Source organism: Anomaloglossus baeobatrachus, chromosome 1 (assembly GCF_048569485.1).
Source record: "Anomaloglossus baeobatrachus isolate aAnoBae1 chromosome 1, aAnoBae1.hap1, whole genome shotgun sequence".
NCBI classification, from domain to species: Eukaryota; Metazoa; Chordata; class Amphibia; order Anura; family Aromobatidae; genus Anomaloglossus; species Anomaloglossus baeobatrachus.
The window spans coordinates 655041967-655056376 of NC_134353.1; the positions used below are offsets into that span (position 1 = coordinate 655041967).

At 48.6% G+C, this 14410-nt stretch overlaps 1 protein-coding gene across 2 annotated transcripts in view; it reads left to right on the plus strand.

Moving 5' to 3' along the window:
• Positions 1 to 14410, plus strand: part of PES1 (pescadillo ribosomal biogenesis factor 1) — a 110848-nt gene that overhangs the window by 28392 nt on the left and 68046 nt on the right. For both annotated transcript variants that reach the window (XM_075341501.1, XM_075341506.1), the window contains exons 4-5: positions 2747 to 2856; positions 10458 to 10629. In XM_075341501.1, the coding sequence (XP_075197616.1) occupies positions 2747 to 2856; positions 10458 to 10629 (282 nt within the window). The remainder of the gene's footprint in view (positions 1 to 2746; positions 2857 to 10457; positions 10630 to 14410) is intronic.

Genomic DNA, 14410 nt, shown 5'->3' on the forward strand with positions numbered 1-14410 from the left:
TAGCCCTATTGGCTTTTCAACGGTGGCTGGAGGGCAGGCAGATCCGTATCCAGTCGGACAACGCCACTGCCGTCGCATACATCAACCACCAAGGCGGCACTTGCAGTGGGTGGAAGCCACAGCTTCCACCATCTCCGCAGTTCACATCCCGGGCGTAGAAAACTGGGAAGCAGATTTTCTCAGTCGTCAGAGCATGGACGCGGGGGAATGGTCTCTGCACCCAGACGTGTTTCGAGAGATCTGTCGCCGCTGGGGAACGCCGGACGTCGATCTCATGGCGTCACGGCACAACAACAAAGTCCCGGCATTCATGGCACGGTCTCAGGATCACAGAGCTCTGGCGGCGGACGCGTTAGTTCAGGATTAGTCGCAGTTTCGACTGCCTTATGTGTTTCCTCCTCTGACGATGCTGCCCAGAGTGTTACGCAAGATCAGGTCCGACTGCCGTCGCGCCATTCTCGTCGCTCCAGACTGGCCGAGGCGGTCGTGGTACCCGGATCTGTGGCATCTCACGGTGGGTCAACCGTGGGCGCTTCCAGACCGCCCAGACTTGCTGTCACAAGGCCCGTTTTTCCATCTGAATTCTGTGGCCCTCAACCTGACTGTGTGGCCATTGAGTCCTGGCTCCTAGCGTCTTCAGGGTTATCTCAGGATGTCATTGCCACCATGAGACAGGCCAGGAAGCCTACGTCCGCCAAGATCTATTATAGGTCTTGGCAAATCTTCCTATCCTGGTGCGCTAATAACGGTTTTACTCCATGGCCGTTTGCCTTACCCACTTTTCTTTCATTCCTTCAATCCGGAATGGACAAGGGTTTGTCACTTGGCTCTCTCAAGGGCCAAGTATCGGCGCTCTCCGTGTTTTTTCAAAAGCGCCTAGCCAGGCTTCTGCACGTTCCTGCAGGGAGTTTGCCACATAGTCCCACCTTACAAGCGTCCGCTGGAACCCTGGGACCTTAACAGGGTGCTAACGGCTCTTCAGAAACCACCTTTCGAGCCGCTGCGGGATGTCTCTTTATCACGTCTTTCGCAGAAGGTGGCCTTCCTAGTGGCAGTCACATCACTTCGGAGAGTGTCTGAGCTAGCAGCGCTGTCATGCAAAGCCCCCCTTCCTGGTGTTTCACCAGGATAAGGTGGTTCTGCTTCCGGTCCCGGAACTTCTCCCTAAGGTGGTATCCCCTTTTCATCTCAATCAGGATATCTCCTTGCCTTCATTTTGCCCTAATCCAATTCACCAGTGTGAAAAGGATTTGCACTCTTTGGATCTTGTGAGAGCACTCCGGCTCTACGTGTCTCGCACGGCGCCCTTGCGTCGTTCAGATGCGCTCTTTGTCTTTGTCGCTGGCCAGCGTAAGGGCTCGCAGGCTTCCAAGTCAACCTTGGCTCGGTGGATCAAGGAACCGATTCTCGAAGCCTACCGTTCTTCTGGGCTTCCGCTTCCTTCAGGGCTGAAAGCCCATTCTACCAGAGCCGTGGGTGCGTCCTGGGCATTGCGGCACCGGGCTACGGCTCAGCAGGTGTGTCAGGCAGCTACGTGGTCTAGTCTGCACACTTTCACGAAACACTATCAAGTGCATACCTATGCTTCGGCAGACGCCAGTCTAGGTAGGCAAGTCCTTCAGGCGGCGGTTGCCCACCTGTAAGAGGGGGCCGTTTTCGGCTCTTTTTATTGAGGTATTCTTTTACCCACCCAGGGACTGCTTTTGGACGTCCCAATTGTCTGGGTCTCCCAATGGAGCGACAAAGAAGAAGGGAATTTTGTTTACTTACCGTAAATTCCTTTTCTTCTAGCTCCTATTGGGAGACCCAGCACCCGCCCCTGTACCCTTCGGGCTGTTTTTTTTTTTTTGTTTTTTTTTGTGTACACATGTTGTTCATGTTGAATTGTTCTTTTGGTTCATGGTTTGCAGTTCTCCGAACATCCTTCGGATTGCATTTACCCTAGACCAATTTATAAGTTTTCTCCTTCCTGCTTTTGCACCAAAACTGAGGAGCCCGTGATCCACGGGAGGGTGTATAGGCAGAGGGGAGGGGTTACACTTTTTAAAGTGTAATACTTTGTGTGGCCTCCGGAGGCAGAAGCTATACACCCAATTGTCTGGGTCTCCCAATAGGAGCTAGAAGAAAAGGAATTTACGGTAAGTAAACAAAATTCCCTTCTTTTGTGGTCTGGAAGGGGAGTCGGGGCCAAGGTGCACCTTCATAGAATGCAGCCCAGGAGCTGCAGAAGGTGATTCTTTTAGTTTAATAGGTAAAAATCTGGTGACCGGTTCCCTTTAACTAATTACAATTACTTATCTCATACGGGTTTTTGGGTTTTTCACTTTTAAAAAGTGGGCTCTAAACAATTACCATTATGTAAAATACCAAAATCTGATAGTATTTACCCTTCCTGGGTGTAGCGCCAGCTCTCCACTACTACTGCTGTCATGTTATGGCTGCAGTGGTGGTGTTATGCCAGCAATTCACATCACCACTGCTGCCAGTCACTGAACTCAATTGCTCTTGCCCTTTACATAAGCAAAGCAGAAGAACTGTGATTGGCTGCAGCAGTGATTCACGCTGTGACGGAACCGCTGCAGCCAAAACATAGCAATAGACGCAGCGGAGGAGAACCAGTGCTGGATCTGGGGAGGGTGAGAACCGTCTGATTCTGTTTGATATAATTGCAATATTTGAGGACCACTTGAAAAACACCTTTTAATTACTCCTTTTTAAAAATTTATATTACTCCTTTAACTTTCAGGTATTTGTGCGTCGTCTGCGTAAAGCCTATGGGAAAAAGGAATGGGATTCTGTAGACCGCATTAGAGATAACAAACCTACGTACAAACTTGACCATATCATCAAGGAAAGGTATGATCATTTTCACATTTTGATGCTTGATATATTGAAAGGTGATAAATGCCATTTGTAGGAAAAACCAATCTGCAAGGGAGTGATCAGTTGATCGCTGGGACCCCTGTGATAAATAGAATGGAGTCCTAAGGCTCCTTCCTTCCTCAATGCGTTGGAGGTTTAATGGAGTGGCTTGGCATTGCAAAGAATATTAAATCTGTGGCACTTGTCAATTTACACTGCAAATATATATTTGTATTATGTGCGCAAGCTTTACACGGTGCTACTACTATAAAGCACCAGGTTTTCAAGATTCATGCCTGAACCATGGGCAGCATGAACTGGACACTGGCTATGTGATAGCATCCAGATATTTAAAGCACCACTCCAGTTTTTTGTTTTTTGACTTGTTGGTTTTTTTTATATTACCGCTGAATTGGTGCTTCTGAAATAACTGTCCTACTCCTATACTTATCAGCCACCGTCTTCACCTTTTTATCCGTGTCACTCCAGTTGGTCTCCTGCGTTTTGTGACCTGCCGGCTGCTCTAGTTTTTCATTCATACACTTTTCAATACATTGGGAGCATGTGGCGTAATCTCTGATTTCTGGGCAATAAGAAGTTTCATTCACAAGATTGCGCCGCGCAATTGGACCGGTGTCGGTAAATGGTGAAGATGCCGGAGGGAGAGTATATTAATAGGGCCATAGTATAAAAAAGAGTGAATCAGCTCACCACCATGTAGTCATTCCAGGAAGGAAAATCCGGACGGTGCTCGTGGGTCAAGAAGGCTGTAGTGAATAAAAAAAAAAGGCGGATCCCCAGCACAAAGAACGTCCATAGAAACTTGAAATAAAGTTAAAATTTCATTTCTTTGTCGCTCCATTGGGAGACCCAGACAATTGGGGTGTATAGCTTCTGCCTCCGGAGGCCACACAAAGTATTACACTTTAAAAAGTGTAACCCCTCCCCTCTGCCTATACACCCTCCTGTGCCTCACGGGCTCCTCAGTTTTGTGCTTTGTGTTGAAGGAGGCACACATTCACTCAAGCTCCACATTTTAGTCAGCAGCAGCTGCTGATTATATCGGATTGAAGAAAAGAGGGCCCCAGGGCTCCCGGCATGCTCCCTTCTCGCCCCACTGAGTCGGCGGTGCTGTTAAGGTTGAGGTCCCCATTGCGGGTACAAAGGCTGGAGCCACATGCCGTTTTCCTTCCCCATCCCTTAGAGGCTCTGGGAGAAGTGGGATCCTAACTGGTCATCCAGGCACTGGGACCGGGCTCCCTCCGCAGCCCCTGTGGGAATCTGTCGGACAGGAGACTTAATATCATCAGGGACAGGCCCTGCATCCAAAAGGTACTCTGTGTCCCCTTGGGGACGGTGTATGGAGCGCTCGTGTCACTGACACTGCAGCGGCTGCTGTATTTTTAGGACGGCCGGGACTACCGCGCCGACCGTGCCTGTTTGTCGGCCGCGGTATTAAATTTAGTCCCCGGCTTCTGCGGCCTAGTACCATAACTCCCGGGCCTGCCAGTCAGGGGTAAGGGCGGGACGGTCGACCTGACGTCGACAGTGAGGGCTGGAGCATACTTTGGTGTCCTCTTCCCCCCTCACTGATCACTGTGGGGCACCAGATTCCCGCACTTTATTAGTCGCCGCCCACGGCCCCCTCCTCCCCTGAGAGCTCTGGCAGACATTTTTACAATCATTCTGCCGGTGGAGGTTTTTTCAGGAAGAGCTCTGCAGCTCTGGGAGGCCCAAGGCAGGGAATCTGGTGGACACACAACCGTTTTGGGCGGTCGGTAAGCCACACCGGTCACCGGTGCTGGTCCCCCCAGGGTGCCGAAGTGTATATATTTATATAATATCTGTATACATTTTATCTGTTCGGCCGCATTGTTTTTTGCCTTGACTATATACCCTCAGTGATCACGCTCAGAGGAGACAACAGCATGTCGTCCGCAAAGAGCAAGGGTGCCAAGACACAGGGTTATTTTGCAACCTGTACCTCCTGTGCGGCTATGTTACCTGCAGGTTCCACCTACCCGCACTGTGAGCAATGCTCGGCCCCTGTTGCACTCGCTCAGCCGGAGCCTCGGGCACTGGTGGGGCCCTCGGCTCAGGTAGAACCCCCGGCCTCCACTGTCCAGGTGGCAGGGACAGAGTTTGCAGCTTTGGCTGAGAAACTCTCTGAGTCGCTGTCACAATCCATGGCTCAGTCTATGGACAGATGGTCTGCTAAGATACTAGAAGCCTTGCAGTCCAGATCGGTCCTTACACAGGCCTCGGGCACTGTGAGTTCATCGCCCCCAGGCCCCTCTCGGTCTGCGCAGCAGCGTGCTCCCGGGGTGGCACCTGAGTCTCACGGGGAGGACTCCGACACGGACCGCAGTCCCAGGCCGGCTAAGCGGGCTCGCTGGGAACCTTCCCCGACTTCATCACGCTGTTCGGGGTCTCAGCTTGAGGACTCTCTGGAGGATGAAGCGGAGGTCGCAGCTCAGGGCTCTGACCCTGACGTTGCTCTCAATCTAGATACACCGGAAGGGGACGCCTTAGTAAATGATCTTATAGCGTCCATCAACCAGGTGCTAGATCTTTCTCCCCCACCTCCACCTATAGAGGAGTCTGCTTCGCAGCAGGAGAAACACCAGTTTAGGTTTCCTAAACGTACACGGAGTGCGTTCTTCGATCACTCTAACTTCAGAGATGCTGTCCAGAAGCACAGAGCATTTCCGGACAAGCGCTTTTCTAAGCGTCTTAATGACACACGTTACCCCTTCCCCTCTGACGTAGTTAAGGGTTGGGCTCAATGTCCCAAGGTGGATCCTCCAGTCTCTAGACTGGCGGCTAGATCCGTAGTATCAGTGGCAGATGGTTCATCGCTCAAGGATGCCACTGACAGGCAGATAGAGCTCCTAATGAAATCCATCTATGAAGCCATAGGCGCGTCTTTTGCCCCAGCCTTTGCAGCAGTGTGGGCACTCCAAGCTATCTCAGCTTGTCTATCTGAGATTACTGCGGTCACACGTACCTCTGCTCCGCAAGTTGCGTCTTTGACTTCTCAGGCGTCGGTATTTTCATCCTACGCCATGAATGCCGTCCTGGACTCTGCGAGCCGTACAGCGGTAGCGTCCGCCAATTCGGTGGCAGTCCGCAGGGCCATGTGGCTACGCGAATGGAAGGCAGATTCTGCTTCCAAGAAGTTCCTAACCGGTTTGCCATTTTCTGGCGACCGTTTGTTTGGCGAGCAATTGGATGAAATTATTAAGCAATCCAAGGGAAAGGATTCGTCCTTACCCCAGTCCAAGCCAAACAGACCGCAGCAACGAAAGATTCAGTCGAGGTTTCGGTCCTTTCGGCCCTCAGCCAATTCCCAATCCTCCACGTCCAACAGGCCTCAGAAGGGCCAGAGGAACTCTTATGCATGGCGGTCCAAGTCACGTCCTCCAAAGACCGCCGGAGGCACCGTCTCCAAGGCGGCCTCCTCATGACTTTCGGCCTCCCCAACCCACATCCTCGGTCGGTGGCAGGCTCTCCCGCTTTTGCGACGCCTGGTGGCCACATGTCCAAGACTGATGGGTGAGAGACATTCTGTCTCACGGTTACAGGATAGAGCTCAGCTCTCGTCCTCCGACTCCTTTCTTCAGAACATCTCCGCCCCCCTCTTTTTCAGGCGGTGAACACTCTGAGGACAGAAGGAGTTGTGATCCCCGTTCCCCTTCAAGAACGTGGTCGCGGCTTTTACTCCAACTTGTTCGTGGTGCCAAAAAAGGACGGATCATTCCGTCCTGTTCTGGACCTCAAACTGTTCAACAGACACGTGAGAACCAGACGGTTTCGCATGGAATCTCTCCGCTCGGTCATCGCTTTGATGTCACAAGGAGACTCCCTAGCATCAATCGACATCAGGGATGCTTATCTCCATGTGCCGATTGCACCAGAGCATCAACGCTTCCTGCGTTTCGCCATCGGGGACGAACACCTTCAGTTTGTGGCACTGCCTTTCGGCCTGGCGACAGCCCCACGGGTCTTCACCAAGGTCATGGCATCCGTGGTGGTGGTCCTACACTCTCAGGGCCACTCGGTGATCCCTTACTTAGACGATCTCCTAGTCAAGGCTCCCTCCTGGGCGGCATGCCAACACAGCCTGACCATTGCTCTGGAGACTCTCCAGAGGTTCGGGTGGATCATCAATTTCCCAAAGTCAAAATTGACACCGACCCAATCACTGACGTACCTCGGGATGGAGTTTCATACTCTCTCAGCAATAGTCAAGCTTCCGCTGGACAAACAGCGTTCGCTGCAGACAGGGGTGCACTCTCTTCTTCGGGCCCAGTCACACCCCTTGCGGCGCCTCATGCACTTCCTAGGGAAGATGGTGGCAGCTATGGAGGCAGTTCCCTTTGCGCAGTTTCATCTGCGTCCACTTCAATGGGACATTCTCCGCAAATGGGACAGGAGGTCGACGTCCCTAGACAGGAACGTCTCTCTTTCACTGGCAGCCAAAACCTCTCTTCAGTGGTGGCTTCTTCCCACTTCTTTGTCGAGGGGAAAATCCTTCCTGCCCCCATCCTGGGCTGTGGTCACGACGGACGCGAGTCTGTCAGGGTGGGGAGCGGTTTTTCTCCACCACAGGGCTCAGGGAACCTGGACTCCGACAGAGTCCTCCCTTCAGATCAATGTTCTGGAGATAAGGGCAGTGTATCTAGCCCTAAAGGCGTTCCATCGGTGGCTGGAGGGCAGGCAGATCCGCATACAGTCGGACAACGCCACGGCGGTTGCGTACATCAACCACCAGGGCGGCACGCGCAGCCGTCAAGCCTTCCAAGAAGTTCGGCGGATTCTGCTGTGGGCGGAGGCCACAGCCTCCACCATCTCCGCAGTTCACATCCCGGGCGTAGAAAACTGGGAAGCAGACTTTCTCAGTCGCCAGGGCATGGACGCAGGGGAATGGTCTCTTCACCCGGACGTGTTTCAAGAGATCTGTTGCCGCTGGGGAACGCCGGACGTCGACCTCATGGCGTCTCGGCACAACAACAAAGTCCCGGCATTCATGGCACGGCCTCAAGATCACAGAGCTCTGGCGGCGGACGCATTAGTTCAGGATTGGTCGCAGTTTCGACTACCTTATGTGTTTCCTCCTCTAGCACTGCTGCCCAGAGTGTTACGCAAAATCAGGTCAGACTGCCGCCGCGCCATCCTCGTCGCTCCAGACTGGCCGAGGAGGTCGTGGTACCCGGATCTGTGGCATCTCACGGTGGGTCAACCGTGGGCACTACCAGACCGACCAGACTTGCTGTCTCAAGGGCCATTTTTCCATCTGAATTCTGCGGCTCCTAGCGTCTTCAGGGTTATCTCAAGATGTCATTGCCACTATGAGACAGGCCAGGAAACCAACGTCCGCCAAGATCTATTACAGGGCTTGGAGGATCTTTTTATCCTGGTGCTCTGATCAGGGTTTTTCCCCCTGGCCGTTTACCTTGCCCACTTTTCTTTCCTTCCTTCAATCAGGAATGGACAAGGGTTTGTCGCTCGGTTCTCTCAAGGGACAAGTATCTGCGCTTTCCGTGTTTTTTTCAAAAGCGTCTAGCCAGGCTTCCGCAGGTCCGCACGTTCCTGCAGGGAGTTTGCCACATAGTCCCACCTTACAAGAGGCCGCTGGAACCATGGGATCTTAACAGAGTGCTAAAGGCTCTTCAGAAACCACCTTTCGAGCCACTGCGGGATGTCTCTCTTATCACGTCTTTCGCAGAAGGTGGCATTTCTAGTGGCAGTTACATCGCTCCGTAGAGTGTCGGAGTTGGCAGCGCTGTCATGCAAAGCCCCCTTCCTGGTTTTTCACCAGGATAAGGTGGTTCTGCGTCCGGTCCCGGAATTTCTCCCTAAGGTGGTATCCCCTTTTCATCTCAATCAGGATATCTCCTTACCTTCATTTTGCCCTCATCCAGTTCACCAATGTGAAAAGGATTTGCACTTGCTAGATCTAGTGAGAGCACTCCGGCTCTACATTTCTCGCACGGCGCCCATGCGCCGTTCTGATGCGCTCTTTGTCCTTGTCGCTGGCCAGCGTAAGGGTTCGCAGGCTTCCAAGTCAACCTTGGCTCGGTGGATCAAGGAACCGATTCTTGAAGCCTACCGTTCTTCTGGGCTTCCGATTCCTTCAGGGCTAAAAGCCCATTCTACCAGAGCCGTGGGTGCATCCTGGGCATTGCGGCACCGGGCTACGGCTCAGCAGGTGTGTCAGGCGGCTACCTGGTCAAGTCTGCACACTTTCACAAAACACTATCAGGTGCATGCCTATGCTTCGGCAGATGCCAGTCTAGGTAGGCGAGTCCTTCAGGCGGCGGTTGCCCACCTGTAAGAAGGGCCGTTTTCGGCTCTTTTTATCGAGGTATTCTTTTACCCACCCAGGGACTGCTTTTGGACGTCCCAATTGTCTGGGTCTCCCAATGGAGCGACAAAGAAGAAGGGAATTTTGTTTACTTACCGTAAATTCCTTTTCTTCTAGCTCCTATTGGGAGACCCAGCACCCGCCCCTGTTCCCTTCGGGCTGTTGTTTTTTTGTGTACACATGTTGTTCATGTTGAATTGTTCTTTTGGTTCATGGTTCAGTTCTCCGAACATCCTTCGGATTGAATTTACCTTAGACCAATTTATAAGTTTCCTCCTTCCTGCTTTTGCACCAAAACTGAGGAGCCCGTGAGGCACGGGAGGGTGTATAGGCAGAGGGGAGGGGTTACACTTTTTAAAGTGTAATACTTTGTGTGGCCTCCGGAGGCAGAAGCTATACACCCCAATTGTCTGGGTCTCCCAATAGGAGCTAGAAGAAAAGGAATTTACGGTAAGTAAACAAAATTCCCTTCTTTGTTCCAATAATGGTTAAAAAAGGGGGAAGAAGGAATAAAACATAACTCCTCCGATCTACGCCTTTTCATAGTCATGATCAGGACTATCGCGTCTGAAACGCGTAGATCGGAGGAGTTATGTTTTATTCCTTCTTCCCCCTTTTTTAACCATTATTGGAATAAAATGAAATTTTAACTTTATTTAAAGTTTCTATAGACTGTCTTTGTGCTGGGGATCCACCTTTTTTTTGATTAATAGGGGCAGATACCTTCGATTAAAAGCACCACTTCAACACTGGAAAAAAAACCAAAACCGCTAGAGTAGTGCTTTAAACAACGTTCTAAAAGCCGGCTTGGGAATCTGTTTCTCAGCTGACGTGTTTGAGGCCGGTCACCGGCTGGTTTCTCTCCCCCACACCCTCCAGAGTACTGACAGGTTTCATTCTATGTCTTCGACAGGGAAATGCCTAGACACATTCCCTGTCCCGTTTTTCAAAGTGTTTTCTGGCTTCTGTATGCAGGTCTTCTGTGTCAGTATCCAATATTTGCTTATTTATCTTTGTTTGGGGGTAAGTGGCACTGGTACCAGTCACTAGTTTTGCGGTTGTGGTCTCTATTGTCAAAGTTTTCAAATTAAACAATTATTGTAACTTTTCAGAGAGCGCTGTGCTGAATATTATAATGTGTAAGCCTCCTTCACTTCACATCACAGCTGGTGATTTTTATGTCCTTTGTTATATACTACTGAGCACAATGTTTTTACTGTATTTGCAGATACCCCACCTTTATTGATGCTCTCCGTGACCTGGATGATGCTCTCTCCATGTGCTTTCTTTTTTCTACCTTTCGTCGTACTGGAAAGTGTCATGTTCAGACCATTCAGCTTTGCCGTCGCCTTAGTGTAGAGTTCCTTAACTATGTAGTTGCGTCTCGTTCTCTACGCAAGGTGAGTTACTTGTCGGAGGGGAATACTGTATATTGTTACACTACACCAGCACTTTTCAGAAGCTGGAGTTGTTGGATTTGCCTATATTAGTATGACTGGTCAGAGCTCTCGGTAACACCCCCATCAGTCTGACACTAGGTGGCACTGAGGTATCATTAGTTCCATCTCGCGGGGACCCTCAGTTTTCTGTTTTGTTCCCTCTGGTTTCCCTTCCCGCATTCCCTTTTGCAGCCCTACCTCTCCCCTTGCTCATTCCGCTCACAGCTACCACCCCTCACATTTAACTATAGAATACTTTGGTATACAGAAGAGTTCATGGTTGATGCAAAGACTACAATGTGCCCAGGTCCTTCAGCTTTTAAATAAATCCAAATTTTCACCATTCATCATGCAATCTCTGGAAGACCAGCACCAACATCATTGAAACGGTGGGAGAAACGAGTCGGCATCTGGAGAAGTAACATTTTCAAATTTTATTAAGAATCCATTTAAAACCTTCCACTACGAGGAAAAAGCAACATCTTACGCATTTCGAATGCATATTGCGCTCTTAGTCATAAATGATAGAATACAATAAAGGAGCCGACCTTTTATAAAACAGATTAGATCATTTGGAATTAATTGCACATGCGCATTACAACAAATTAGTCGAATGCATAACCCATTGCAACAAAACCTCAGACTCATGATAGGTCTTGACCCTTAGATCTGAGCTTGTGTTGCAGTGTGTTATAGTTGATCTAAGGGTTAACAATAGTGATGGGAGGACTTCACAGATAACCGGGACCAGCTGGTCCACCCATATTTTTTAAATCCAGTAGCGGGACAGATGCCGGTCCCTATATATAAGTTTATGTGGACCAGAATCCTGTGATTAAAAATGGTGGTAGAAAGGATAGGGGGATAGGAGCAAGCGCATTATACTTACCAAGGCTCCAGTGCAGCAGTAACTGATCCCGCGGCCTCTCATTCACTTCCGAGGCCGCTCATTTACCTTCATTGCATATGCACAGATTTCTCGCTCACCGGCTTCTGTGATTGGTTGTAGTCAGACGCGCTCTTACTCTTGAGTGGGAGCGTTTCAGCTGACTGCCTCCAATCACAGACGCTACGTGCGTCTATTGTGGTTTAAAAATAAATAAATAAAATTTGCGTAGGGGGCCCCCATATTATGATACCCAGCACAGATAACGCATACGGCTACACGCTGCAGCCCCCAGCCGTGTGCTCATCTTGGCTATGTATCAAAATAAGAGGAACCGCATACAGGTTTTTTAAAAATTATTTAAATAAATAACTTTAAAAAATGGTGTGCGGTACCCCAAAGTTTTTGATACCCAGCCAAGATAAAGCCCGTCCGATGGGGGCTGGTATTCTCAGGCTGAGGAAATCCGTGCTTATTGAGCCCCCCCCCAGCCTAAAAATAGCACCCTGCAGCCACCCAGAATTGTCGGTTCTATTAGCTGCGACAATACCAGCACTTTACCCGCATCTTCCCGATTGACTAGGTGGTGTGACTGTCTAGGTAATAGGATGTTAATCGCAGCCCACAGCTGCCACTAAGCCCTAGATTAGTAATAGGAGGTGTCTGAGACACCCCCCCCCCCCCCTTCCTTTACTACCTCCATAAAATCTTTTCTTTGAAATAAAATACAAAAACACCCTTTCACCAATTTATTAACCCCCAAAACACCACTGCAGTTCCAACATAATCCACATGAGGTCCCATAGATGCAGGAGTATGGTGTAAAAATTTCATAACCAAATTTGTATCTCTTGGCAAAAAAAAACACGGTTTTCTGCCAGGAGATGCAGGTCTGTGAACCTGAGTTTACTGAGGTCAGGTTACCTGTGGTGACAGGTGGAGGTCTGTGGGAACCTCCAGCTGTGACCGCAATTAATCTGAATGACGCCACCACTGATGGCGTGGCTCATTCATTTTGAGTGAAGTCCACAGCGAGCAGTTATTTTCCATGATCCCGCTCTGCGACTTCAGATATGTAGCAGACCTGGAATCGTCACAGGAGCTCATGTGGATTACGGAGGTTTAAAAAGTGGTGAAAGAGGGTGTTTTTTTTTTTTTTGTTTTTTTTTTTTTAAAATAAAGTCTGTTTTTTGGTGTTTGTTTTTATTTACTTTCTATTACAGAATACTTTTCAATTACAGACTTTTACAGTCCGTATCCACCCATCTTTAGTTAACACCTATCATGAGTCTGAGGTTTTGTTGCAGTGTGTCATGCAATTGATTAATTTTGTTTGTAATTTGCATGTGCAATTAATTTCAAATGATCTAATATGTTTTATAAAATGTTGGCTCTTCTTTGTATTGTATCATCTATGACTAAGAGCGCACTATGAGTTCAAGATTTTGCATGTTCATCACGGTGGAATATGATTCTTAATAAAATTTGAAGATTTTCCTTCTCCGGATGCCAACCCTTTCCTGCATTCACCTGTGGGTCAACAGGTGGTTGGCGTTTGGATGCCTTTGGGAGCAGATTGCTGTGAGTGCTTAGCGTTTTGTTTTCCTAGACTTGCTTATCATTGCAATAGTATTATTTTCTTTTTTTTCTCTTTTTTTATAGTCTAATTTTATCACATTCAGTATAGGTCACCAGCTTCTCCTTCTTTTTCTTTTTTTCTTTTTCTCTTTTTCTTTTTCTTTTTCTTTCCTGCACCCCTGTACTTTGCCTTCTATGCAAAACACAATGGTATACAACAGCACTCTCTAAGTGCTAAGATATATGCAAACATAGAATATCAGAAATTTAAACTGTACCAATGCTATATGGAATATACATAGTGCAAAAATTGGCCAATTCATGTGAGCCCATCAACAGTGGCAAGGTGACCTTTCTTTGATGGACCCTATCCAAATTTCATTCCTGTCCTGGACATAAGTCTACAAATATATTGGTAGGTAGCACTAATTTAAAACTCTGTAGGGCTGATAAGCGGAGAGCACAAACAGAATAAGAGGCTGTCTATACCTCCGATATACACTGAACTAGAAACAAAACCCGCATCTCCATATAGAACATGGTAAACGAGAACAGGTTTCCATATATTTTTAGACTTTTAGTCCAGGAGAGGCATGAAATTAGGATGGGGTCCCAACAAAGAAAGGTCACCTAGCTGCAGTTCATTGTCTAACATGAAATGGCCAATGTGTGTGCTAAGTGTATTAATTTTTCTAAGTATATTCCATATACCGTTAATCCGGTTTAAATGATACCTATTCTATGTTTGCTTATATATTAGCGCTTACAGAGTGCTGCTGTATTCTTTTGTTTGTGTTTTGCGTAGTCCTGGCTGCTGTCACCTATTCACACTTGCTGTGTTCCATTTGAAGATGACTATCAGTTTTGGGTTTTTTTTGTCTTTGTCTTCTATTGTTAAGTCAGCCCTCCTAGTTATGGCCAATGGGAATCGAGAGCTCCAGGCTAGACAATCATGTCAGACCTTGCCATAGCTTGCTGTTACACCGTACATACACCACGCGTCAGCACACTGCAACTAATAAATACATGAACTCACTATTGCTGTACACATTAACAATGTAAGGTATCTAAATCTGGGTGGTCCCGATCACTAATATCCTACCTCCATGTGCAAAGCCAGGCCTCATATGAACTGGGGAGATGAAAGAAACCAGGCAGAGCGAATTTATATGCGTTTTTAGCCACAGATGTAGCCGTGCTCTGCTTGTCGTTGGCCATGGCTTCTTTCAGTAAAATCATTTAACTGTTTGTTTTCATAAGACTGTAGATAAACCTACT